The 26,410-nt window shown below is 40.6% G+C and overlaps 2 protein-coding genes across 6 annotated transcripts in view; both read right to left on the bottom strand.

Annotated features, from left to right (window-relative positions):
- NR2C1 (nuclear receptor subfamily 2 group C member 1) overlaps positions 1-4,475 on the bottom strand; it is a 50,243-nt gene extending 45,768 nt beyond the window's left edge. For 2 of the 4 annotated variants that reach the window (XM_017804321.1, XM_017804317.1), the window contains exon 1: positions 4,367-4,475. The gene's annotated coding sequence lies outside the window, so the exon portion shown is untranslated. Of the gene's footprint in view, positions 1-3,706; positions 3,808-4,366 lie in introns of those variants that run through there. The other 2 variants (XM_017804319.1, XM_017804320.1) reach the window with 2 other exon arrangements.
- A 5,183-nt stretch (positions 4,476-9,658) lies between these two features.
- FGD6 (FYVE, RhoGEF and PH domain containing 6) overlaps positions 9,659-26,410 on the bottom strand; it is a 71,436-nt gene continuing 54,684 nt past the window's right edge. Inside the window, exons 15-21 of one of the 2 annotated variants that reach the window (XM_017804538.1) lie at positions 22,536-22,638; positions 21,875-22,021; positions 20,948-21,050; positions 18,930-19,057; positions 17,175-17,303; positions 14,592-14,740; positions 9,659-12,085 (exon numbers count right to left, since the gene is read on the bottom strand). In XM_017804538.1, coding sequence (XP_017660027.1) covers positions 12,049-12,085; positions 14,592-14,740; positions 17,175-17,303; positions 18,930-19,057; positions 20,948-21,050; positions 21,875-22,021; positions 22,536-22,638 — 796 coding nt within the window. In that variant the 3' untranslated portion in view covers positions 9,659-12,048. Of the gene's footprint in view, positions 12,086-14,591; positions 14,741-17,174; positions 17,304-18,929; positions 19,058-20,947; positions 21,051-21,874; positions 22,022-22,422; positions 22,639-26,410 lie in introns of those variants that run through there. The other variant, XR_001873076.1, reaches the window with a different exon arrangement.

The following is a 26,410-nucleotide window of genomic DNA, read 5'->3' on the forward strand; positions in this document are numbered from 1 at the left end:
CAGGGCAAGGGAGGGGATTCTGCCCCTCTGCTCTGCTTTTCTTGAGAGGAGGCCCACCGAGTTGATTACAGGGATGGAACACCTCTCCAGTGAGGAAAGGCTGAGAAAATTGGAATTGTTCAGCTTGGAGAAGAGAGACTTCAGGGGGACCTCCTTCCAGTACCTGAAGGGAGCCTACAAGAAACATGGAGAGAGAATTTTTCCAAGGGCATGTAGTGACAGGACAACTGGTAATGGCTTTAAACTGAGAGTAGGTTTAGATTAGATATTAGGATGAAATTCTTTACTGTGAGGGTGATGAGACACTGGAACAGATTGCCCAGAGAAGTTGTGGATGCCCCATCCCTGGAAGTGTTCAATTCCAGGTCAGATGGGGCTCTGAGCAATGTGGTCTAGTGGAATGTGTCCCTGCCCACTGCAGGGAATTTGGAATGAGATGATCTTCAAGGTTTCCTTCCAACCAAAGTCATTCTATGATTCCCTTTTTTTTTTTTTAATTTGTTATCAACTCCACGGGATTAGATTTTGTTAGGGGTGGTGTGTTTTTTCGTGTCTGTAGGGATTTTTGTTGGGTTTGGTTTTTTTTTTAAATTTCTATAAATGTGTGAAAAACACTGCAAAAAACCTTCAGATTAAGTCAGTGATGAGTGAAACCATTAGTCATGTTGACACTGTTCTGCTAATACTTCAAAGGAAATATATTACCAAAGTAAATGGGGCAGTTCTCACACCACAAAGTTACTGCTAAGTTATAAAGAGCAACCTCAATTTCTTTGGAATGAAATAACAATTAATTAGAGCTAATATAACAATAGCAGAGGGTTTGGCTTTAGCTTTTTGGTGATTAATATTTTTCAAGTTTCCAGTTTAACTTCCTACAAAGGCAGACTGCGCTTAGTCCAGCCTGGCTTACTATCAAGTTGAACAAAAAGTAATCTAAGTTAAAGAAAATTGAACAGACTTATAGAGAAGGCCTGGCAAACTCAACAAAATTAATGTAAATATTGATATAGAAAGGCAGTTCCTACACCGTGGTTTTCAGGAAGGAATGTATTTCCTTAAAAAATCCACAGTACTGCATCATAAGTTCAGCAGAAAAATAGTCTGAAGACATCCTCAAATCTTCGTTCGCGAAGCCTAGCCATGATGATGATGCATCATAAGATACTCAGGACTTGCTCAGAAAGCTCATGCCATCTTCCATTCTCAGAGAACTGGAATTTTAACAAGTCTGATTTTTCAAAAAAGAAATACTTTGTTGATTTCCAATTTTGGTGACCAATGCAGTAATCTCTAGAATTAAAAGCTGCTAACTGAAGGGTAAAAATATAGACAAGTGTGAATACACAAAAGTAACAATTCAATTAACTGTACCTTAGCACTTTTATCCATAAAATTCTACTGATAAAATTCTGTTTTGCAGCAGCTTGCCTTGTGCCGATAATGTACAGACACAAGTGTAAAGTGCTAAAAGCGGCTTGAAACAGCACTGAGAGAAAAAAAAAAAAAGGTAAAAGGTTTGCCAGAAAGTGTCCCAGGTACAGTTTAGTTTCCTGGTCACTGCTGGTTGCACGGTGCATCCTGTGTGTGACAAAAAGGCAGACAGCTGTGCCAGCCAGAGCCTGTGGCCCCCGCACCCACCCCAGCAGTTTACGCTCCTTCCCAATGGATGTTAACACAAGTCTGAGAGCTCCTGACCTGCATCAGCCAAAATAACTCAGGTTAGCAAAGGTTGCTATTATAACTGCTTAAGCCAGGCTGGCTGCTGTAGCAGGAAAGACACACACACCCTCTACCAGCTGCAGCACTGCCAGCTGAGATCCACACTTAGTCCTCCACCAGAACAAACATGTACACATTGCCGCTGCAATGCCACTCTAGTCCTTATACACAGGTAAGCTCCCTTATTTAAGCAAAGGGCATTGCTTTTTTTCAGCTTTTTTGACCCAAACATTGAACACAGCTTACTTTCTTTAGGAAGACTGCTTTCCTTCACAAACTCTGGGGAAACTCCAGCAATTTCACTGACTGCAAAAACTTTAATTGCATAATACAAAAAGTACACAATAAATCAAAACAAAAATTGAGTAAAAGTGTAGGCAACAAACTAATCTTACTATTGTAAATTCTGGATTTTACATTACAGATGAAAGCCAGTTTTCACTGGACTAGCACATTGGCTGTAAGCATTCTGTAGCTGTATTTCACACATGAACTATTTAACTGCATGCTACAGTATCAGTGGGGTTTTGTTTGGTTTGAAACCCCTGTGGACCCATCCGCTCCCCCCCCCTGCCCTTTATTAACAGAATACAATCATGAAATAATTAATGTTGAAATATACTTCTGGAGGTCATCTGGTCCAACCCATTTTCCCCCAAATCAACGTCAGCTTCAGAGTTACACATGCTGCCTAGGGCTTTGTCTTCAGAGGCTAAGAAACTTGAACAGAAAAATCAAGGTAGGCTCTAAAAAAAAGCCAAAACCAAACAACCAAAACCATAACAACCCCAAACAAACAAGGAACGAATCTTCCCTCCTATCCTACAATCTAGCCTGGGATATGGCTATTCTTAAAGATATCAGAAGTCCCACAAAACTTGTTCCCTTTAAGAGAACATTTCACAAGAAAATACAACGAGTAAGAAAACCAGAAATATTAAAAAGAATTGAGGACAAAAAATTAAAACTAGTTAATTTATCTACTGCAATAGATTCTTCCTGTAATAACCATCTTGATCTGTTGTAGAATACAGCAGACATAGCAAGTGGTGTCCAACCATTCAGCTAGAGTAGTCTGCAGGAACCACAGAAGCAGCTGAGGACTGTACACCCCTCCGGGTAACCTCAGTTATGGTCTGCAATGTCTTGGAGAAAGAGCTACAGAGAGAAGCAGTCACATTTTACAGACCTTAAGGCTTCCCTCAAACAAGTGTCCCTGAGCAAAGTTGTACAGCAAGGAGTAAGCGGTGGGCTAAATGCTCTGCTAGACATCTTGTGTTGCAACTGCCTACACGGCCTAAAGCGGGCTTGGGAGAAATATTCATAAAATTATTTTCAGGTAAAAATGCTGTTACAGGAAAAGCCATCCAAAATTATCAAGTGTAGAAGAATGTATCACCAGATGAATGCTCCTCAACCAGCATAGAAACTGTGATGTTTTCCCACCCATCTAATACTTCTATTTCTACTTATATAATGCTGATTCCAAAACCAGGAAGCTGTCCTACAGAAAACTATCTGAATTTTTGCCATCTTGTTTTTCTATGAGATGGGTGTGGATGCAGCTCTTCCTGCTACTAAACCACTTTCCCAAGTCCACTCTGCTGAAATTAGTAGCTTTGGATCAGAGATTGCACATAAGAATAATGAATATCCAACTCAGTTTTTCAAGAATCACGTCCACACACTCGTCTTGCAGTAAAACCACTATCAAGACTTTTTCCTCTCCTGTTGCATTAAGTTCACTTGCACAATACACGGCATCTCCTCTATTCCCTCCACAACGTGCAAATGTAAGCGCATCCTGTGGTACACGCCGTGCTTTTTACACTTAAAGCAACATATGGCAACACTGAAGAAATAAAGAATTCACAAATTCCGCAGCCCAGAAGAAATACCCCATCCAACGAGACAAAATAAGAAACAGCGGCAGGGTCATCTGACCCAACAAAAATAATACCGGCTGTTGCGCTGGTCATGCTACCTTAACACAATATATACCCAGACAGCCGCCTGGGATATACGAGGAGCGAACAGGCGGGGCGATGCCGTCGGCAGGCACAGAGCGGCGGGAAGGGTCGGAGAAGCGCACGGTACCCCCCGGGAATGTGGAGTCGGGGAGGGAGAGAAAGGGAGACGCGCAGAGGCCGAGCCCCAGCGCAGTGCCCGGGCCCGCCCGGCCCAGCCCACCCCGCTGCCCCGGCAGCTGCCCCGGCATCGCCCTGTCCGGGGGCTTCGCGGGGCCAGCGCCGCGCTCGCCCCCCGCACAAAATGGCTGCGCGGGGCCGGGGCGCCGCTCGAGCGGGGCATCGCCATCGCCCGCCGCCGTCTCCCCTGAGGCTCCCGAGCCCGCCGCGCCCGCGGGAAGCGGCAGCCGGCGCCACCCGGATGCCGGGCGGCGGGAGCGGCAAGCGGTTCCTGTAGGTGAAAGGTCGGGGGGCGCGGGGCCGCCCGGGGCCGGGCCGGGCCGGGCCGCGCCGGGGCCCGGGGCGGGGCGGGCGCCGCTCTCCTCCACGCTCCGCGGGGGCGTCGGCCAGGAGCCGGGCGGGCCCGCACCGTTAAGCGCGGCCGCGGCTGCCTCTGCTCCCCGTTCGGCCGCCACCGGGGGGGGATGTCTCTCGGCTGCCGGCGGTCTCTCGCTCACCTGGCGGACCCGCGGCCGCTCCGGCGGGTTTGTTTGGCGGCAGCGGCTCCGCTCCCGGGGGTCAGAGTTCGCGACCCCGCCCCCGCCGCCGCCCCGCCCCTTCCCGCCGCGGGCTCTGCGCCTGCGCTCGCGCCGGGCCGCGCGGCGGGGGGTTGGGGGCGGGGGGAGCGGCAGCTGAGGGGGCCGGGCCCGGCCGGCAGGGCTGGGCGGGGGATGCCGCGGGCAGCGGGGGCCGGCAGGACCTGGGTGCACCGCCCCGCCGGAGCGCCCGCACCGCAGCCCGAGACGTTCCGCCAGCCCTGCAGGCAGTGTCGTAAAATCAGAGAATCATCAAGGTTGGAAGAGACTTTTACGGTCATCCAGTCTAACCGTTCACCCAGCACTGCCACTGTAACCTCTAATCCACATCACTCAGCGCCAGACCCAGACGCCTCTTAAACGCCTCCGAGGATGGTGACTCCACCACCTCCCCGGGCAACCCATTCCAATATCTGGCCACCCTAACAGTGCAAAATTTTTTTTTTAGTATCTGATCTGAATCTCCCCTGTCTCAGTTTAAGGCCCTTTCCTCTTCTCCTCTCACTGCAGCCACTGCAGGTGGAAGAGACTGCCCCCCACCTCACCATAACCTCCTTCCAGGTAGTTGTAGAGAGCAATGAAGGAGGTTGTAGAGACCCTGAGCCTCCTTGAGAGTAAGCAAACCCAGCTCCCTTACTGCTCCTCATAAGACATATTTTCTAGACCCTTCATGAGCCTTGTTGCCCTTCTCTGGATACACTCCAGCACCTCAATGTCCTTTTTAAAGTGAGGGGCCCAAAACTGAAGACGGTACTCAAGTGTCATGCCCATCAAGCGGGGAGCACAAATATCCATCTCCCCACTGCAAGCGGAGAACTGCAGTTCTCTGCATGGACACAGGGATGAGCCAGCTTTGAACACAGATTTGCAGTTTGCTTTTGGCCTTGGGGAGCTTGGTGGGCTCTGTCCCTTGAGGTAGATCCAGAGGCAAGATTGGTGGGTTGGGATTGAAACATGCAACATGATGGAGGCGCACACAACACTTGGTGCAGTCACTGTAGCAGTTCAGCCAGCTATGTCTGAAAGAGCTGTGCTTCGCCTGCATGGCAGCAGCAAGTCACCTCGTTAATCGTCAGCGCTGCCCTGAACTGCCTTCGGGAAGGTGATGGGGAGCCTGGCTGCTAAAGACTGCCCATTCCTGCTGAGGTAGTGCCAAAGGAACAATTTACTGCTGTTCTGGCTGTGTCTCAACATCCATTTGGATCAAAGTTGTGTTTATGCTAATTATTTTAAATGACCTTGATTTTAAATAAGAATTTTATACTTTAAATATGTCCCTTTTCACCCTTCATCTTCCATCTGTTCAACAAAGATGGTCTAACAGTGATCAGAGATCAGCAGCAACTTCAAGATTGTGTAGGCCACTGGGGCTGTATGTGCAAGTTCACAATCTGAAAATAATTTAGACCATTTTATGCAATTTCTACTGAATCAGATGACATAAGCATCAACATCTGAGCAGCAGAGATAGGAAAAAACCCCAAAGCATACAAGCAAATTTATGTATTAAGATTAATAAAATCATTCACGCTCTTGTCAATTCCTTTACTGCTTTTCTTCCCACTCCCAGTCCCACAGCTGCACCTGAATCTATCTACCCTAGCTCAAGATCACTAGCTCAGTCAGTACTTGCAAGCATCGTATTCTACTTTTTGACAAACACATTCCCAAATGCCAAATGCAAATGAACTTAGTGAAGAATTTTTAAATAGGCGCAATTAACTTGCTAAGTGTTTCCTGAAAGTGTCAACTGTTGCAGCACTCTTGATTTATAGTACTTGTCACTTCCCAAACTAGCTTGAGCCACACATCCACTTTCTAAATGACAGAGCTTAGTGCAGTTTCATTTAACAAATATCAAATAATTTGCACCAAAACTTACTTCAGCCAAGTATTCTAATATCCTCAATACTGCAGAAATGTCACTGTAACCAGTAAAACATGCTTTGAAATGACCCAATTCATACTTGATCTGTATTACGAAGGCATGTCCATATAGCTCTGTCAGCCAGGATTACAAGAGGCACATCCCTATCAAAACCATGCAGAGAAGCAAATCCCTTTCTGCTGTTATTGCAAGTTTTCAAAAAACTGCTTTCAAATATATGTCAAAGAAGAAGGCAGCATAACTAACCTGACAGAAAAATCTCTCCCTTACAGGCCTGCTAAAATACTCATAGAATCTATTAGGTTGGGAAAGACCTCATAATATTGAGTCCAACTGTAAACTTAGCAACTGCTAAGTCCACCACTAAATCACTAAATCATGTCCTAAAGTGCCACCTCTGCACATCTTTTAAATACCTCCAGGGATGGTAACTCCACCACTTCCCTGGGCAGCCTGTGCTAGTGCTTGACCACCTCTTTGGTGAAGAATTTTTCCTAATATCTAATCTAAACCTCTCCTGGTGCAACTTGAGGCCATTTCCTCTTGTCTTGTCCCTTGTTATTTGAGAGAAGCAGCTGCCCCCCACCTGGCTACAATCTCCTTTCAGGTGGTTGTAGAGAGTGATAAGGTCCCCCCAAGGTCACTTTTCTCCAGGCTAAACAACCCCACCCAGCTCCCTTGGCAGCTCCTTATCAGACTTGTGCTCCAGACCCTTCACCATCTTCATTGCCCCTCTCTGGACTTGCTCCAGCACCTCAATGTCTGTCTTGTAGTGAGGGGCCCACAACTGGACACAGGATTGAAGGTGCAGCCTCACCAGTGCTGAGTACAGGGGGACAATCACTGCTGTTGTCCTGCTGGCCACACTACTGCTGATACAGGCCAGGATGCCATTGGCCTTCTTGGCCACCTGAGCACACAGGCTCATGTTCTGCCTGCCCCAAGCCTGCTGGGGTTGTCGTGACTGTGCTGGTTTAAAGATAAACCAGCAGGGGAAATGAACTCAACTCAAAAGAGAGATTATAAATCAGAATAACAATTTAATAAAATAATACAATAAGTACAATTATACAGACAAACAATTGGTTTTTACCCAGAAAACCCAAATGTATAACCCAGCACCTTGGGGCATGAACAGAGTGGTGTTCTTTGGGCCCCCTGAGTCCAAAGGAAAAGGAGAGGGGAAAACCTGTTGGTGAGAGTGCTGTTGCAGTCTGGTCAAGAGTGGTGATTGCAGTCCGGTCGAGAGTGATGGTTGCAGTCCAGTTGAGAGTGGTGGTCTGCAGTCTTCCTCCGGATCCCACGAGTGGTTAAAAAGTTCCAAGACTCCAAGATTATATATTCTCCAGTTCAGGCAGGAATACCCAGTACTTTCCTCAGGGCAAGGAGTTCCACAAAGGGTGTGAGGACAAGAGCATCCTCCTATCTCACAGGCCTCTTAACACCTAGTTTTTAGCCTGAGGAGTCAGGCTGCTCTGGGCAGATGGTGTAAATGGTTCATTGATAACAGTTTGTGGGAAATGGCACGGAAGGCTATAGAATACACAGTTTTGGGTTACACCCATCCAGTGATGAACTGGGCCCAGCTGTTCTAACTAGGACAGTAACCCAAGTGCAGGACCTGATGCCAACAGAGACTGTGATTCAGGCATACTTTTACTGATACAGCAGAACTGGATTTTGCAAAAGGATTTATTAACACCCTTCACATAGACTTAACTCCCTTAATTCTTTAGAATGATAGTTTCTTAGGATGCTTTCTTTCCTCTGGGCATGTCTAGTCTTCAGGAAGCTCAGAGAATAGTCCTCTCATCCTGTATCATATGCTCCAGAACTATCTTCTCTCCACTGATAAATGTTCAAGAATATTGCATTAATGGTTTAATATATTCTAGTCAGCTGTTGCCACAGCTAGTTCGTGCTCATAGACCTGAAAAATCACGCTTTTATAGTACACGGGCTAGTTCGTTCCTGGGCTGCTGAAGCTTGGAAGGGCTGTCATGCCCCAGGGGTGGGATGTGGCTTCAGGAGATAAGACCCCTCTGCTCAGTGTCCTACAGGTGGGGCTGCTCAGGGGCAATTTTTCTGATGGTCCATTTTCTCTGCAAGCCACAGTCCAGCATGGGCCTGCACCCAGTTGTGGAAGAGCTTTATAGGTAACAAACATTGTGAACTTGCAAAGGCATGGGTTTTTAGTTTGGTGAGCTAGGGAAGAGGGAACAGAAAGTGAAGAACTAGACAGCAAGAGACAGCTAAGAAAAGATGAGAGAGCAGGAAGATGGAAATATTTTAGCAAAGACAGCAATTTTGGTAGTGAGAGTGTGTCACTACACACTTGCACAGCCAATGTCTTGGCTGATGTAAGCAAGATAATTCACTTAAAACTACTGTTTCAGGTGGTCAGATCCAGCAGCAGTGTTAGTCTATCCACACAGCCTACCTTTTCAGGCTGTTTTCTGTTCATAAGGGCAAAACGCAGTATGATTTTTAAAGCAAGACTGATGTGCAGGATAATTTTAAGAAATTCTGCCATTTGAAAATCACTGAATATACAAATTACATAATATGTAAGACTTGAACATATTTTAAAAGAAAAAAAAAGATGCAGACTCAACTAATGTGAATTTATTTATACAAAAATGATGAATAACCACAGGAATATTTACAGCTTTGAACTGTTTTCATTTACAAAATAAAGATTCTATTCTTACATTTAGACAGTATGATTTAGGACTGCTTTGAATAAAAGGCTATTTGGATGGTAAATGCAGGGGAGAGCAGTTATGGCAAACAAATGCACTGAATGTGTCTTTCCAAATATCTCTTTACATTATTATGTAATAGACATAGTGTAATAATCAAGTTTCCATGCACAAAAAATATTTAGTAAAATGTGTTCCATAGCTGCTCAGCTATCCATTTGTTTTGAGTCCTTTGGGCACAAAATACAGTTTTAAGTTAAAGAGAATTCAGGATCCTAGAACCTTTAATTTATCCATGAATAAAAATGTTAGAACTAATATTCAATGCTAATGTTTGTCTCATACTCTGCTAACCAATCTTAAATTAATTATGAATTATAGTTTCTTATAAGAGGAGGTAGCCAAGTGTCTAAAAATTTCTGGTCGTGCTTTAGTGTTTAGTCAAATCAATAAGTAAATACTTTACTTTCGATGGTAATGCATCAAAAGGGGATGTGAACTGGAGAAACAGACCAAATTTGAAAAGCAACCATCTGAAAATGTTATGCAAATGCCTGTGTTGCAGGTTCTTCATATGACACAAAGCACTAATGCTGGAGAAAGAGGAAAAGAAATATTCAAACATGTTTACAAAGACAATTTATTTAACACAGAATTAGACTGCAATATGTATACGACTGTTTTTAAGGCTCCATTCCAATCTATTTCTGTCACAGATCTTTTGATTGATCTGCTACTTCTGGAAGAAGTCCTCTGATTATCTCAGAACATTTTAAACTATTTTCTCACTCTGCACCAAATCCTCTAGAGGTAGTTTGATGCCATACGAGGCAGAACTTGGGCACCTTGTTCAGTATGTTTTGACTTTTATTGCTCTGTTTTGCAGCAGGGAATATATCAAGCCATAAACTGAAATTAAATTAGCTGGCTCCTAACCAAATTTCTGCTTCATTTGCTGATTCATGACTTGCCATCTTCATTGGTGTGCAGTCCCTATGAAAATATTAAGAAGCTCTTCCCTTTGATACTATCAACAGGAAGAGACACATCACATCTATATCAGTTTAGTTTTGGATACAGTAAAAACCATGGCAGAAATCATCCTGAAGAGACATGCTAATAACTTATTTAGCTTGGTGAGCAGCTGGTTTTGAAAATTAAGTAAAAGCCCTTTATATGTAACAAGAGAAAAGTATTCACTTAGCATATTTGTATTACAATAAAAGAGAATAAAGGCTTTGATCAGTCCTACTTAATTTCCAACATTATCTGGTCAAATCTCTAGCGTTCCTGAGGAAAGTCAGATCTACAGCTTTAAGTCCCTGATTCATAAGGTACTCTACTGAAATGCTTGAAGCCAATGAAATTACTTGTATAGTTAATATTAAGCATTTGACTTCGAAGCCCACTAATGACTTAACAGAAGCTCTAAGAAATCAAGCTTCTTCAGAACTCTGTTAGTATCTTAGACCTGACTTTGAGGTATTTGAGGAAATAAGAGAATTTTGGTTTGCATTTTCATTCTTGGCCTTTCTGTCATAACTACTAACTGTTCTATCATCTATTCTCTTTCCATTGTGAGGCCACAATATAGCTATTAATGCGTATTCAAACTATTAATTGAAAGTTAATGGCTCTTAATTCTGTTACCAAAACCAGCTTGATTCAGAGGACTATCAACAAGTAGTAAAATTAACTGACTACACATGCATCACATTTGACATAAAAATGGCTTCCTTTCATGTGGTTTTCATAGTTCTAGTTCCATTTATGCTATTACAGTGTTAAAAATCTTTCAAATTTAAATAGAATAAATGCACCAGAATCATCAGTAAATATTTCCTAATGAGGTATGCTGATGATTTTCTTAAAGAAAAAAAACAAAACCCAAACACCTAAAACTGAACTATGTTTTAAAGTGTCAAAGAAAACAAATCATATTGTAAACAAAAGGTATTTCAAAGAATGGTATGCATTTTCAATGCCTTCTGCACTAAGAAAGCTGTGTTGTCTTGGTATGGCAATTCCAGTTTAAAAATAATATTTAAATATACAATAGTTTAAAATTTTGGGAGAGGAGGGTGCATATATTTGTTTAATGTTCTTTGAACAATAGTTTATACAGTGTTTCATTTTTGTATACAGAACTCATTTGACACAAAGTTTTGAAACAAATAAGATATTTTGCCTTTCTCTGGTTATCAAAAATGTATTTTTACTCTGCTTTAAATTACTAGTGGAAACATAAAAGATAATATATCCTCCAATTTATTAAAGATAACTCATTTAGTCTCTTTTGCTTCTGTAGTACTGTAAGAGCTCTAGTGCCTTATCCCTGTAATTGCAAAGTCTGTTTTAAAATATTTTTCCCTTTTCTGTTTTTTTAATAATTGAACTGTATTTTGTTTTTGTGATACGGAATTTGTTGTACTGTTTTAATGAACTGGTATGCATGATTTCAACTGCCATTCAAGGAAAGGAGCAGCAATATCATACAACTTCTCATAAAGGAGCTTACATAGCCAACAAAGATCCAAAATCTGTGAAATTCCTATACTGATCTGTTCCTGCTAAATTGCTAAGTGAACATCAGCAGCTCAAGACCTATACACAAATCATGAGGAACTGTACAATTGCAACAGATTTGTTTTGTGTTTTGCCTTTTTTTTTTTAAAAAAAAAGCATAAAGTTTATGAATCTGTTGACTAACAATCTGCCATTCTGAGGACATGGGCACTTTGGACCTCAATGCAGACCTCACAAATAATTCTGCCCATTAAAGTAAACATTGGAATTTAATAAATAACACATTTTGTATCAACACAGAAATACATACAATTCTTTAAAAAAATATTACTTTACACTAAAAATGCAACAACTCCTAATCCTGACAAATATACAATTTTGTGTAGGTTGAGACGGCAGGACTCTGTTTCACTGAACAGTTGCTTGAGTCTGTTTTACCACCATCCTGGATATTTTCCTTTAAATTTGCAGACATGATGCTGACACTGCTATAAGACAGTGCCTTCTTGAAAAGCTTCTATCCACCTGTTAGAAAATTAAACACTGTTAGGAAGCTGCTGATAAAAGAGTAAATCTCACTGTTGTCAGTAGCTACAGATTCACACAAGAAGTAATATCATACTTTCATTACCAGTTGGTCTGTGAGTGCAAATGCCGAGTCCAAACATACAAAGCTTGCTGGGGACATATTAAGTATTGGTACAAGGCCATACGATAGAAACTTTCTTGTGTACCTCTCCCATACTGAAGTTATATGCACAAAAAACAGGTGAAGCTGGCAAATCAAATCCTCAAAAAGTAGGATATGCCAAAGTGCTGCATACTTTAAAAAACCCCAGTACTGCCTTCTCTTATTTCACTGCAAACATGACCTGGGATGAATCAGGACACTACTGTAACTGAGGTATTTGTCTGCTGTCTGCATAACCCATGCCCTCTGCTTTTGCAGCTGGTACCAGGGCGTTACCGATGACTAGTGGGGCTGAGGGAAGAGGTCACAGGGTGAAAGGTGGGGGTTAGGGGGAAGTACCAAACAGCTGATCCAAGGTGTCTCAAACTGGAAATTCAAAGTTAATATTCAGCTACTTTTACACCCTATAGCTGTGGTTTCTGTTCCTACTTGATTAGGAGGGTATAAACATCCTCAGCTTCCCAAGGATAAAAAAATTAAAGCTCCTGAAGCACCCTGATGCTACACAGACAAATACAATAAAAAATGGAATAATTCTGTCTTCTGAGTGAGGGCTGAACTCTGTGTATGTGAAGTTAAGGGGCCGACATAATGACGATTTTTTTCCGAGTGAAAATTTTGCAAGAACTGAATGACACAAAGACTGTAATTATCTTTATCATAGAAATTCAAACCCATCTTAGTATTCACAGAGTATCTAAACATTAGTCACAGATGTTGGCTCTTCCTTGCCCTGAGCATTTAATTTTGTAACTGTGTGCATGTTCTTTGAATTCAAGCTTTTGGTATGAACATATTAAGCATGTGTAAGTCCTCATGCCTGTCTGCACACACAGCTCAAGCATCTACCCCTTACTTTTTAGGGCTCACTGTATTTTCCACTGCCATCCATACATTAAAAACAATTAAAGTGGAATACAATTACAAAAAAAAATCCCTAAACAGCTTAAGCATTGAACATAGCATTGGACTTCTAAAACCTCACTGAAAAATAAGCATCTGTTAAAGTTTATTACTGCACTCATACAAATGCATCAGATATTTCTTTGGCCCTAGCAGGAAAAAACAGTGTCCACTGATGCTAACAGACCAACGGCACGTTCTTTGTTTTTCCTTTTAATGCTGTCAAAGCAGCATTTATTCTGGAGGTTCAGCATAAATCTCCTAAGGATATTAAATACTTGGAGAAAGATCAAAATTCAAGGTACTTAATGTTATTCCTAGCCCCAGTAAAATACACTATGTTCAATTTCAAGTTTTCCTACTGATGACAAAAGCCATTGTCTGAATAGAAAAACAAAGCTATTGAATGCCTTGGGGTTTTTTAGTTTGTTTTATATAGTATGGGAAACAAGAGAACACTGTCTCAATGAACAAGGAAACATTTGTGTGCATCTGCACAAAATACTCCCCAAAATCAAATAAAGACTTCTAGATTTTTTTATTTAGAGTAGTGTCATTAAGCACGTTCTCAGCTGTTCAAAATTTTCAGTTGTCCGGGGCACCTTGTTTTTTAGAATGTCTCTATTTGTAGAAACCTGGAGCCATTTGAATGCTTAAGTATTAATAATGGACTAGTTAGTGCATCAAATGTATTTATTAATAAAAATTCATTTGGCAAAACTGCAGTGAAAGCAGTCAGATAAGACAGGCATATAGGAAAGATAGCTTACATGTATTCCATTTATGCTCATTTCTAGGTTACTATAAGATTCACGTAACAAATGTTTTCTACTGATTAATAACCAAGCTTCTAGGTTATTTTATATAGAACACACACAATATATAAATTGATAAATATGACTCCAAACTCAGACACATCAGCAGGACTTGAAATGAAACAGCTTGTGTAAATGTTCTTTGAATTCAAGCTTTTGGTCTGAATGTATTAAGCATGCCTAGGTGCTCATTTGCATCTGCACACACACTTCAAACTTTGGTCCTGTACTTTTTAGTGTCTGCTTCATTTTTCACTGCCATATATTCATTAAAAATAACTAACATTGACATGTGAAAATAAAAAAGGAACATATCAGTTAATTCTTAGAACATATTTTCTGGAATGAGCTAGGAAAAAGAAAGATTTCTTATTTTATGTTTGACTCTCCCAGTCTCCTACATTCAGTCTTTTCCCAAAGAGAGTCTGCTTCCTTCATTTCAGAAGCATTTCAGAAGCCCTAGTGACACCAGAACCTCGTGTTTTAAGTAATTTAAAACTTCCATTTACATACAATATAATATGGATCTTTGGTACATATGTTTAATGTGTGATTACGAACATTCACCACTTCTGAATTTTCTAGAAATATGTAACAGAAATGAATTCAAGTAGTTTCTTACTTTTGAGCTGAATGGGGATCATCTGCTTTGAATATGTAAAATAAAGTGTTTTTGTGCAGTAAATGGAACACTCGAGACTCTGAGTTTTCATCTTTTACTTCACTGACTGTGAATCCAAGTAAAGGCTGGCTCTCTAATGCTGCCACATCCTATTTAACAAGGGAAAAAAGGAAACAAGACAAAATTAGAGTTTGCAAGACATACTAAGGCATGCATTTAGACTTTATTCATATACCATACCATTGCAACAGACTATAAAACAAAAAAGTTGTTATAACAGACTTGTGCAAAATGCCACTTTTTATCTTCTCCATGCATGAATCAGAAGACAGGAAATAACAAAACCTCATAGACTTCAACACTGCCAATCTTCTTTTCATTTTTCTGATAACATCTACCTTGTCTTTCGCTGTGTAGTCTCAGCATTCTGCTAGTAAGGAGTTCTTATATCAAAAGATCAACTACCACCTGGCAGCAGACCAAAGGTCCACCAACCCCAGTGCTCTCTCCAACAACCTTAAAAGTGAAGTGGGATGCTGTTAACTGCACGGAGTATGCTAAAAGGAGGAGCTATGGATGCAACCTATGTTCTCAAGCACTGCAGTCAAGTTCCAAATACTTCAAATGGCTAAGCTTATTTCGCTTTCTGTTGCTGGAAATTAAAAGGATAGGGGAAAAATAGTTGCTGAGTGTTCACAAACGGTAGGTTAGGAAAGAGTAGCAAGAGAAGCTGTACCTTTTTGTTTTCTTTTATTTAGTTTCAAAACCTGGCTAAAAATGAAACCTGTCCCCTTCCTCATTCATCTCAAGTACTTACTTTTAAATTTTTTTTTAAATACTCTTGCCTTTTAATAAATGAATACCACACAAAGCATTTTTGGAAGGGAAAAAAACCCAACTATTTTCATCCTGTGCAAATTCCAAAACAGTGTTTTGTAACCAGGCAAGGTTCTGCAATGCTTATGGATAGAAGAAAAGAAAAAAGCTAAAAAACCAAAGAATGTATATAAACAATAACAAATCAGGTGATGACTTTGGTAATTGCCTCTCCAATGAAACAAGGGTGTCCTGTGAAAACAGCATTTCTTTAGATTGGAAAATCAAGTAAGGCTGAGCAATCTGTTTTGCTATCTCAGGTCTTTGTACCACTAATAGGTGTTTTTTTTACCACTGATCTTTATATCACTTGGAACTAATGTAAGTAGTTTAAGTGAGGTTTCCTGGCTAACACAACACTGGATCTTCCTTTAAGACTCTATAACCAATGTCTCCTGCAATGGCTCATCAAGATGAAAAATAAGGACAGATATTCCTCAGTTTAAAGAAAATTGGAAAGAGTTAATTTTGTGATTGTGAGCTGCAAACTGAAGCTACTCTGTAAGGTTGATATCTCAGAGGAAGCCAAGCCAAAAAATATTTAAAGTGACTGTCACAGACTAATATATCTTTCTTTACCTCTGCCAAAGTCTCCTTTGCAACTAACAGAAGAAACACAACGCTCTCAAATATTTTTTTAATTGATGTAAAAGTAATTTTTTTCCACATAATTATTTAAGCTATTTTTAGAACTACTTTGTGGTTTTTTTTTAATATTGCTAATACTGTAGTGGAAATAACATCACAGGTTTTGGACATAATTCAGAAGTTCTAAAAATAAAGGTTGGCAGGAACAACCCAGGAACAAATCTGAGCACAAACCAGGAAATAACTAGAGTGGATGTGGTGTGAGGGTGAAGAAGGGTAATTCTTTACATGGCCAGGATAGGTTGGGCCTTACATTTTGAAAGTAAGTGAGGAATAGCAATACCTTTAAACAGATGCTTTGGATGTTTTGCTCTTGAAAGCTAGTAGCAAACTCTAACATATAAAATTAGTCCAATATCTTCTGGTGCTACAATACATCCATATGTTACAAAACATTCAAAGATGCAATGAGGCTACATCCTTAGCACATACTGGGATGTGCAGAGCTTTTATACACACACACACACACACACACACACACATATTAATACTGAATAGAGATTATTCCACACTGCAATGGACTTATTTAGGACTACACATCCTAAATAAAAAAGCAAATGTCATTAGATAAGATGCATTTCTTTTTTTTCTACTGCATCACTGTGTATCAGATAGCAACTCCAGGCTGAAAACAACAGTTTGAGAAGAAGTAAAGAGATTTAGTTTGCTCATTTTCCAAGCATTCAAAAGACCTTATGGAACTGCAGAACAACATACTTCAAGATACTTTTATAATGTTGGCTTTGCCACTACCACACCGTGATGCATCCAAACAGACTCCCCATGTATTCAGCTGACTCAGAACATACCTACAGCTGAGCAATGGTGTGCAGTGCAGAGGTACTCAAACTAGTTCTGGAATCAGAAACAGCATAGCTATATCAATGTATTATGGTATCAAGCTCACTGGGCCTTTTCAAAATACTGCATTCACAATCAGATCGAATACTGTAAGGTGATCTACTTTTATAGCTTGTTTCCATATCATAAAAATAAACAACTTTGTTACAAAGACAGTATTATCATTGGATATTTTATTTCTAATATGTAGTCTCTTACCTCACTAGCAGCATATGTGTATAGCACCTTATTTTTTATAACAAACCATAGGTGTTTCCATGGTTTCTTACTGCCCTTAGATCTGTGTAGGTAGCCACTCATTGTAGAGTCTTCTGTATTTGCTGAAACCTGAAGAGGAAAAACAAAATGAATCAACACACTCTAAGAGTACAAGTTTTCACAGTACAGGGTGTTTTTTAGGCAGATTTCCAAAGCCCTGCCTGTCAAAGACTCAAATTCTTACCTGATCTCAGGTTAGCGTTGCTAACTAACTTACATGGCTGAAAGAACAATTATTTTGTCTGCTACCATCTATCTGGTCTGGAAGAGAGGTTTCCACTGCCACTAAGGTTTGGAACTTAACTGCATGCAACAGGACAAGAGAGGGCTGAGGACTATGTACGCTGGAGAACACGCATTCCTACATCAGAAGAATCACAGAATCACAGAGTGGTTTGGGTTGGAAAGGACCTTAAAGATTATCTATTTCCAACCCCTCCGCCATGAGCAGGGACACCTTCCACTAGACCAGGTTGCTCAAAGCCCCATCCAGCCTGTTCTCAAACGCTTCCAGGAATGGATAGTCCACAACCTCTCTGGGTAACCTGTTCCACTTTCTCACCACCCTCACAGTAAAGAATTTCTTCCTAATATCTAATCTAAACCTACTCTTCTTCAGATTAAGGAGGGTCCCCCTTGTCCTATCACTACATGCCCTAGTGAAAAGTCCCTCTCCGGCCTTCTTGTAGGCCCCCCTTCAGGTACTGGAAGGCTGCTCCAAGATCTCCCCAGAGATCTCTCCAGGCTGAACAGCTCCAACTCTCTCATGCTGTCCTATTAGGAGAGGTGTTCCAGCCCTCTGATCACCTTAGTGGCCCTCCTCTGGACTTATGTTGCCCTTACTATGTTGACCATTATCATGCCCTTATTGTGTTGGGGACCCCAGAGCTGGGTGCAGCACTCCAAGTGGGGTCTTACCAGAGCGAGAAGAGGGGAAAAATTCCCTCCGTTGACTTGCTGGCCACACTGCTTTTGATGCAGCCCAGGACACAACCGGCTTTCTGAGCTGCAAGTGCACATTGCCAAGTTATGTTGAGCTTTTCATTCACAAACACCCCCAGGTCTCTCTTCCCAGGGCAAGCCTTAATCCATTCTCCACTCAGCCTGTATTTGTGCTTGGGATTTCCCTGACCCATATGCAGGACCTTGTGCTTGACCTTGTTGAACTTCATGAGGTTCACACAGGCCCACCTCTCAGGCCTGTCCAAGTCCCTCTGGATGGCATCCCTCCCATCCAGCGTGTCAACTGCACCACACAGCTTGGTGTCATCTGCAGACTTGCCGAGAACAATCACTACCTCCCATTCCCAAGACCTCCAGTGTATACATACAGAGAGGTAGGGTTTAGATCTACCTTTCCCAGTCATAAGCCAAGAGCTGAGTTGGTGTAGGAGTCTTCTCACTGATTGTTGGTGCAGAGGTAAATCACAATTCACGGAAACACAGGGAAGCAAGAAAGAAATTACAATTTTGTCTATCTATCTGAATCACAATCTCACAGGTGTTCATGCAGTTTACACACTACTTCACAGTTCACGTCCCTGCCTATTTAAAACTAAGGCCCAAACCACAGTTACAGATACATTTTGACTTTTGCTTCTAGAGAAGATTGCTAAAATATGGAATTGGTCTTTTGCATTGTTAATTTTGATTATATAATACCAAGGCATCACTTTTGACCAATAATGCACTTACTTCTTTGAGGGCTGCAGGAATTTTTTTCTGCTTTCTTCCAGAGGGAATACTATGTAATACTGTAGACAAGGCACTTGATGGAGATTTATGGTTGACTGGGGATCCGCTCTTAGGAGTGCACTGGTTATCTAAAATGCACAGGATGAATATGTCACAGATGAAACATAGGCTGTTGATTCTTGGCCTTTTCTTCTTAAAGACAGCTGGCATTTTTATTCCCATTACAGTGTTTCAGTAGTAACACCTAACTACACTAAATTCAGCACTGAATTAATGGTTCAGTGTTATCATCAACACCATGAGTTAGAAACCCCTAAATCACAATCAAACTAAAAAAAAAGCCATAAGAACTTTAGAACTAAACAAATTGGTCTTTTTTGTTTTCTTGATGTCGAACGGGGTGAAAATTAAGTCTTAAAAATCACACCAAATTTTTACAGCTGTCCTCTGCAGTTCAGTCTGTATTTTACCTCTGTTCCCCAACTCTGCTCTTCAGTTCTCTACATCTGTTAACTTCTCAGCTTTTTTCAATATGGATGCTGTAGGACTCCTCTTCTAGCATCACAGTGTCATACACACACTTCTGGACATTCCCATCTCCAGAGCATACGCTGTCATTCTCCACTGCCACACGCCGTTCCTTCATCTCTCTTGGAAGACTTCTGCAACACCTCACTTCTTTAAAACCTCTTTTTCTAGCAACACCCGCCACTTCTTTACAGCCCAACCTGAAATGAGTAGTTTCACTAAATCTACTTTTAGAGTTGTCCCTGAACTTGGTGAGGCTCTGAAAAAATGAGCAGAGCAGAAGAATCACGGGATTTGCCAGCTGTACCGAACCTGCTCCGCAGCCCTTTTCCCAGCTAAAGGCACCTGCCATTGCCTGTAGCACAGCAGCCTCTAGTGCCCAGCACAGACACCTGCAGGTGGTCCAGACAATTGCTTTCCCAAGCACCACAGGCACCCACAGCTACAAGGGTTATCGATGCTGCTTTCCGCATCCCTATGGGATCCATAGGTTTATTATTTCACTGGGGCGTCACAGATTTCCTAATACCCCTGAGAGCTTGTGTCGAACTGGAGCCTCTGCCACAGGGAAGGGCAGCAAACTCTTTCAGTCTCTGCTTACATCTCATTTGTGTATTTTATACTAAAGTATTTGGACATAGTTCAGAGCAACTCCTGTGAGATGGAACTCGATTTCCACCTCACTGGGAGGTGTCTCCATTGATTTTATATTTGTTTCTGCATAATGATATGAAGCTTCTTCAAAGAGACGTATTTGAATTTTCTCAGGATGAGTGAGGACACTGATTCTGGACCTTCTCTCTAAGCAAATGTTATTACCACCACGCTATCAAACCCTTGCTTTCCATAAGGCACTACACTCTTTGAAAGCATTTCAATGAAAACTGCTCTAGCTGTGGTGTTTTATACTGAAATCCATGTTGCCAGTGTTCAGTAGGCAATGGTTAGGAATTTTGCCTTCAGAACTGAGGTACAGATATGCCAAATTCTTGAATTCCAGATGAGCTGAGGCTTGAGGTTGAAGAGACTCAGCTTCAATAAGATGAAAGCCTATGTTTTGACAGAGCCCCAGAGCTTAACTATCTCAGCAGCTTAGTTGTCAAAAATGAAGTTTACAGGCATACAAGTTACAGAGGGAAAAAGTACACATGAATCCACTGGAAGGTCATGATAAGCTGCAAGGACATTAATATACACTTGTACCCTGTGATTAAAGAAAAGCAATGTAACACTAGTTATCTCAAAAGGAAAGCAGCATAAGCTACGTCTAATTACTGTAAGGTAAATGCACACGTTTCTGGAAGGAAGAGCCAATGCATTGCAAATTAATTTCCTAGCTTGTTTGGCATCTTAGAATCTCAGATGCCCATCGCTTTTCAGGCACAAGAAGAATTAGACACTTGAACCCAGCAGTAAAGATGAGGCACAGACATACCATGTTAATAAGGGCCACAAAAATAAGGCAGACAGTTTGTGAAGATTTTCTTTACCTTGTTTTTGTAGTTCCCTGAAGCAATGATCACATACTCTTGCTGGCTGGTTTTTCATATAGTCTAAGCCATGTTTATTTGATGAACAAGCTTGACAGACAATCTGGAAATAAATAAAACCATTATTGTACACGATGTGCACCTGTAAATAAGCAAATACTCAAGACATTCACTTCAGCACTGTTAAGCCCATCATACAATCCGAAATAGGCACTATTTTACAGTAAAAATGGTTTAAAATCTTGGATTTTTCCTGTGTCTTTATGCTCAACATGCTGCCCTTTCCTCCTCTTAAGTGATAAGTTTAAATATAAAAAAAAATCACTGAATTATACAACTCAATAAGCCAATGTTAACAATCCATGATATAACAGAATAAGCCTACTGTTACTGAGCGTTTTAAATAAAAAAATTTAAAAGAAATAATTAAAAAGTCATTGTTCTCTTGATGATATCTCCATTGCATTGAATTCTAATTCTGTATTCTCACTTGATTAAAATAAGAAAAATAAAGGTTTATTAGATGTATCTTTCATAAGTGCTAAATATAAAACAAGCTTGGTACTAACTTAAAAACCAAAAATCATGATTTATCTTATGGAAGTTAATGAAGAAGATATTTCCTTATTTCAGCTAGCATCAATTTCTATTATGTAATTGCAAAAGCAACCATAAATAGCACCCTAGAATGCAAAATAAAAACCATGTAACAGGTTGAAGATTGAACACTGGTAAAGTTCAAGACCTGCCTTAAAAAAAACCCCCAAACCCCAAACCCTAAACCACCACCCCCAACCCATTGTTTCTAATGCACATAACTGTGACATAGTACAGTGTTCCCTCAAAAAAGTGGTTGTGTGATGAGGCTCCTTTTGTGTTTGTCACACAAGGAACCTGTAGGACTAACAGAAAAGGCAATCACCCAACCTTTCCGCATGCCCTGCAGTGATGCCTTCTCCACGTCAGTGTGAATTCACTTGTACAGATCATACACATAGTGGCTCTGGTATCAGGAATCCAGATCGGAGCCTTTGATCCCAGTGGACTATCTTCTTCCTGTTTTTCTGGATCTGCCTGAGAGAACATAAGCAGAATACCTTTACATTCAGTGATGAGAAATAAGATTAGTATTTATCAGAGATTATAGGAAAATGCTAATGATGTTGAAAAGCCTTCTCTGATAAATTGTTATGGTCTTAAATGTTATCTATTTCATCAGTGACCACTATAATGCAAGCCTGACAACAGAGCCGCATTTAATTAGTTCACAACAGCTCTGTCACTTTCAAGCTTTACCAGCCTACTTGTATCAATAGTTGCTTTATTTTAAAATCTTTTCATTTCATCTTTCTGTTCACAAGATCACAGAGAGAAATGCAAAAGCTGGTTTGGGTTCTTTGGAAGAAAATAATTTTATATTTATGAAGTAAAAAACATTATGAAATAGTATTCTGTTCTATCATCTGTTCACTTACCATTTACCATCCTGTTTTATTATTCATCATGGAACACCTCTTGTTTCTCTAAACACCTATAAGAAACTTTATATTCAAAAAGGGAACAAACCAACAATAATTTTGTGATATACCTCTTCAAGACTTTTGCTCGGATTAAATGTGATTCTCTTTTTTGTATATTCTTCAATTGACTTGGAGATAGCTTCTAACCACTCATCTCTTTCTGTAGCAGAACTGTTGGGGTAAAAAACCCACAAAACCAGTTTATTATTATTAACATTTAAAACTAAGCAAGTGTTGATTAGAATTTCATTAGCTTTATTACACACTGACGTAACTCTTTTGCAATTTCATTTTATAGACCATCCTCAATTCCTACTAAAACTGGCATAATTTTTTAACTGTCTGCATGGTGTTAGCTATTTGTGTTGATTAATACTAAAAAAGATTTCTGTGTCTGTTGTTATAATGCGGATTCCCTCCCTCCCTTTCCTCCTTCCAAAATACCCTGTGGTCGTTTTAAGCTTGTCTGTCATTGCTTCCCCTTCTCCCTGGACCCTTGAATAGCCTGAACGATACTGGTATAAATGGTGGTTCCAGAACAAAGATTTGGCCTTCCCTCTTGAAGGCAACCTGAAATTTCAACAAGTCTTTTTTCTCCCTGCTTCCTTCTGTCTCAGAGTGCAGTTTGTTATACCCAGCCCTGTGAAACCCCAAGCCTATGTCAGAAGAAAACCACACTGACTCTTCTCCTGCCTTGTGCTCCTGACTACTCCTTCTACAGGTCATGCTACTTTTACATAATTCTTTTGTTTCCAAAATTTTCCATTGGATGAGTTAACTTAAAGAGATAAACAGATAAGCTTACTCTATGTCTTTATCCTACAGCTGGTGGATCACTAATCAAGAGCAAGGAAAACATTAGGCTAAAGTGGCGTGGCACAAGGAGCAGAGAGAATAAGGAGTGCTCAGTACAGCAGGAGGCTGCAGCTATACTGGCTTACGTGCACTGCCAAAGCATCTCCTCTGGCCATGGGCACACCATTGTTTTCATAAATCCATGCTGTTCCTGCTGCAAAGGGCAGCCTACTACCCTTTCTCTCAGCCACTGTGTCTTATTTTCACCCTTGTGTCAGAACATACAGTTATGCAGTGGGCTAGACTGGGAAATGAATCCATATTAAAGCAAGCCATTAAAGCACCTGCTCTTCCTGTGGATCAATTTACCAACTGAGTTCATCACACAGCTGAACAAGTACTTGTGCCAGCACCACGGAGAAGGTTCTGAGAAGGATGAAGCAGTTTTGTGGCAGAGAAACAGCTAGGCTGCTTGTTTAAGATGCCATGCCAGCTTTAAAAAGCGCTTCTAAAATTTGAACAAGTATCCATTGCCAACATTTTTTCTATTCCCAACTTCTTGACTGGTATCCAATAAATTAATCTGTTTAATCCAAGTAATTAATAGAATGATATAGAAAGGAAAGCCAGGGAAGAGGAAAGCAATGACTTACACTAATGAGGGGTCTAGTACCAATTAATTAAACCATTATTTTTTAACGGTTTTGTAGGTGTATTTGGAAGCTTTCATCATCTTTGAGCCTTCAAGGAAAATACTTTGAACTGGGGTTTTGAACTGGATGAAACTGAGTACTATAGAGAATCAGAGAGGACAAATCTAGTAAGGTAAACACATGGGAAGCCTGTGAGGCATGAGCAGAAAAAAAATATCTAGCACACACACAACAACAAAATCAGAACAAAAGGAGAGGAAATAAGATACAGGCAAAGGCAAAGCAATGTATTATTGTCTGTCCCAATATCTCACAGTCTGAGTCAAACATTTTGTTCTTTCCTCATCCGGAAAGAACAACTGGTCTGCATTAACAATATAATATTCATAACTCTAATGAACTCCTTTGGCTTTTTTCAAAATCTGGTTACATTTAATTGGATTCCTGTAACTGTATTAAATTTAAACTTTTTCGAGATTAAGCATCCCCTCTATCATGTGGAGATTGCTATTCATGGAGCAGCTAACACTCTAATATTTCACCAGGAAGCTTGTGCTTGGTAGGTTTGCTAGTGCTAGCCTTTAGGATTGTTTACAATCCTTCAGAACTTAGAGAGCAAAGGTGGTGCCACTGGCAACTGAATTGATGTAATGGTTTGCTGCAGCAAAATAGGCAGTTTCTTCTGCTGTCACTCCCAGTCCTCCCCCCACAGCTGCCCAGCCCTGCTGCTTCCCCTGCTGCAGCTCCAGTATCACTTCCAAAAGTGATCTGCTTACTAAAATTGCAGGGTTTTCAAACATTATTATTTTTTTAATTTATTTGATATTTAACATAACAGTAGAAAGCTTTAAATGGACTGCAGAGAGTCCCAGCAATGGTTACTACAGGCAAATGCGTGTGCTAGGGGCACACATCACAGCTGCTCAGTGGCCCTAGGAGGGCTCACAGACTTATACCTTATACCTTAGGGCACCTCTCCCAGCTGAGCTAGCCTTGCCTGAGCTATCCTTAGTGAAAGCAATGCAGCTATGTCTGCCTGGGGTAGCTCTTTGCTTGCCTTACTGAGGGGGACAGGGCCAGCTGGCCTCAGACCGTGTCAGGCTGGCACGACTGTTGTTTTCAGGACCAAACCACTCCTTCTGTGCAGTGCTGTATCATGCAGATGTGCTAACTTGTTCCTCTGATGAAGAGATTTCTAGTACAATACTGCACTGTACCATGAAAAACAATTCACATTCCTACAGATATCCCAGGAAAACTGAAACCTCAACCCAGACTAGATAAAGCAGAACACTAATGCAGTCAGTAAAACTAAACCTGAAGAGACAAAGACTTGTCTAGGCACTAATCTATACTTCTGTTATTAATTGGCCTACTTTTTATTAATAGCAATTTTTCACCAGCTTAATCGCTCCCTTCTCTGCCTCATCTCCTAGGATCATTTCAGAATCTCTTCTTTGGTGTACACTTCACATAATGCTTATTATTTGAAAAAAACACAGAAGTGAAAATCGTCTCCAGTGTCTTTAATACTAATTTGAACAGTTTTGCAATTGAGATTTTTAGCACATGGGAGCCAAGAAGCTGTTAGAATGAAGCATCATTCAAAGAAGATGTAGCCTGTATTGACAAGATACAAATTCTTTTCACTTTCAGGATATTTATCAATAGGAACAACATAATTAATTGGAAAAAAATATATGCAAGCACCTGTTGCTAGTAGTTTTTTCAACTGTTTCCCTCCTACACCACAATAGGCCCAGTTATGGTTATAGACAGAAAACAATCTGAAAACTGTCATTTACATCTGGGGCCCCCAGCACTTCCTTCTTGCCATGCAAATGCAACCTCCCTCTATCACTGTTGTGTAACTTAGGGCTCTTGCACACCCATAGCTTCCACCAAGTATAAAAATAATAGAGTTAAATGCTCTCCAAAGATGCAGCATCACTAAAAAAGAAAAAACAAATCAGAGCAGCCTTAGTTGGTAAAATGAGGTAAATTCCAGCAATTTCAAGGTCAAGACAAAAGCAAGTCACAAATCATGCTGAATTTGATTAAAATGTTATATATAGGGGTTTTCCCCTATGAACCAGCACATATTTCACAGGAGTTGATTTTAATCTACCATTTAATCAGTTCCTCAAAAAGACAAGTCTATCCTGTTTTGTGGAAAATAGGTAGCTTGTATTTCAAGATGATATTTTCAGAAGTTCCAATGATTTTTTGACTATTTTTTAAAACAACTGAATTAAAAGTGAAATGCTGTTTCAAGTCAAGCAGAGATAAATCCACATTGTCTACTGCCATCCCATAAATGTCTTCATGTATCCCTATGACATCCAGTCACCAAGGCGTCTAAGCAGCACAGACCTGCTCACATTATACTGGAGCAGAATCATACCCTAAACTGTGAAATGCACCTTTTTTTTTCCAAGTGTGCAGAAGAGCTATAAAAAGCATTTGAGTTTGTTAAGAAATAAAAAATTCTCATT

This window comes from Lepidothrix coronata, unplaced genomic scaffold (genome assembly GCF_001604755.1).
Source record: "Lepidothrix coronata isolate B3197 unplaced genomic scaffold, Lepidothrix_coronata-1.0 Scaffold9, whole genome shotgun sequence".
NCBI classification, from domain to species: Eukaryota; Metazoa; Chordata; class Aves; order Passeriformes; family Pipridae; genus Lepidothrix; species Lepidothrix coronata.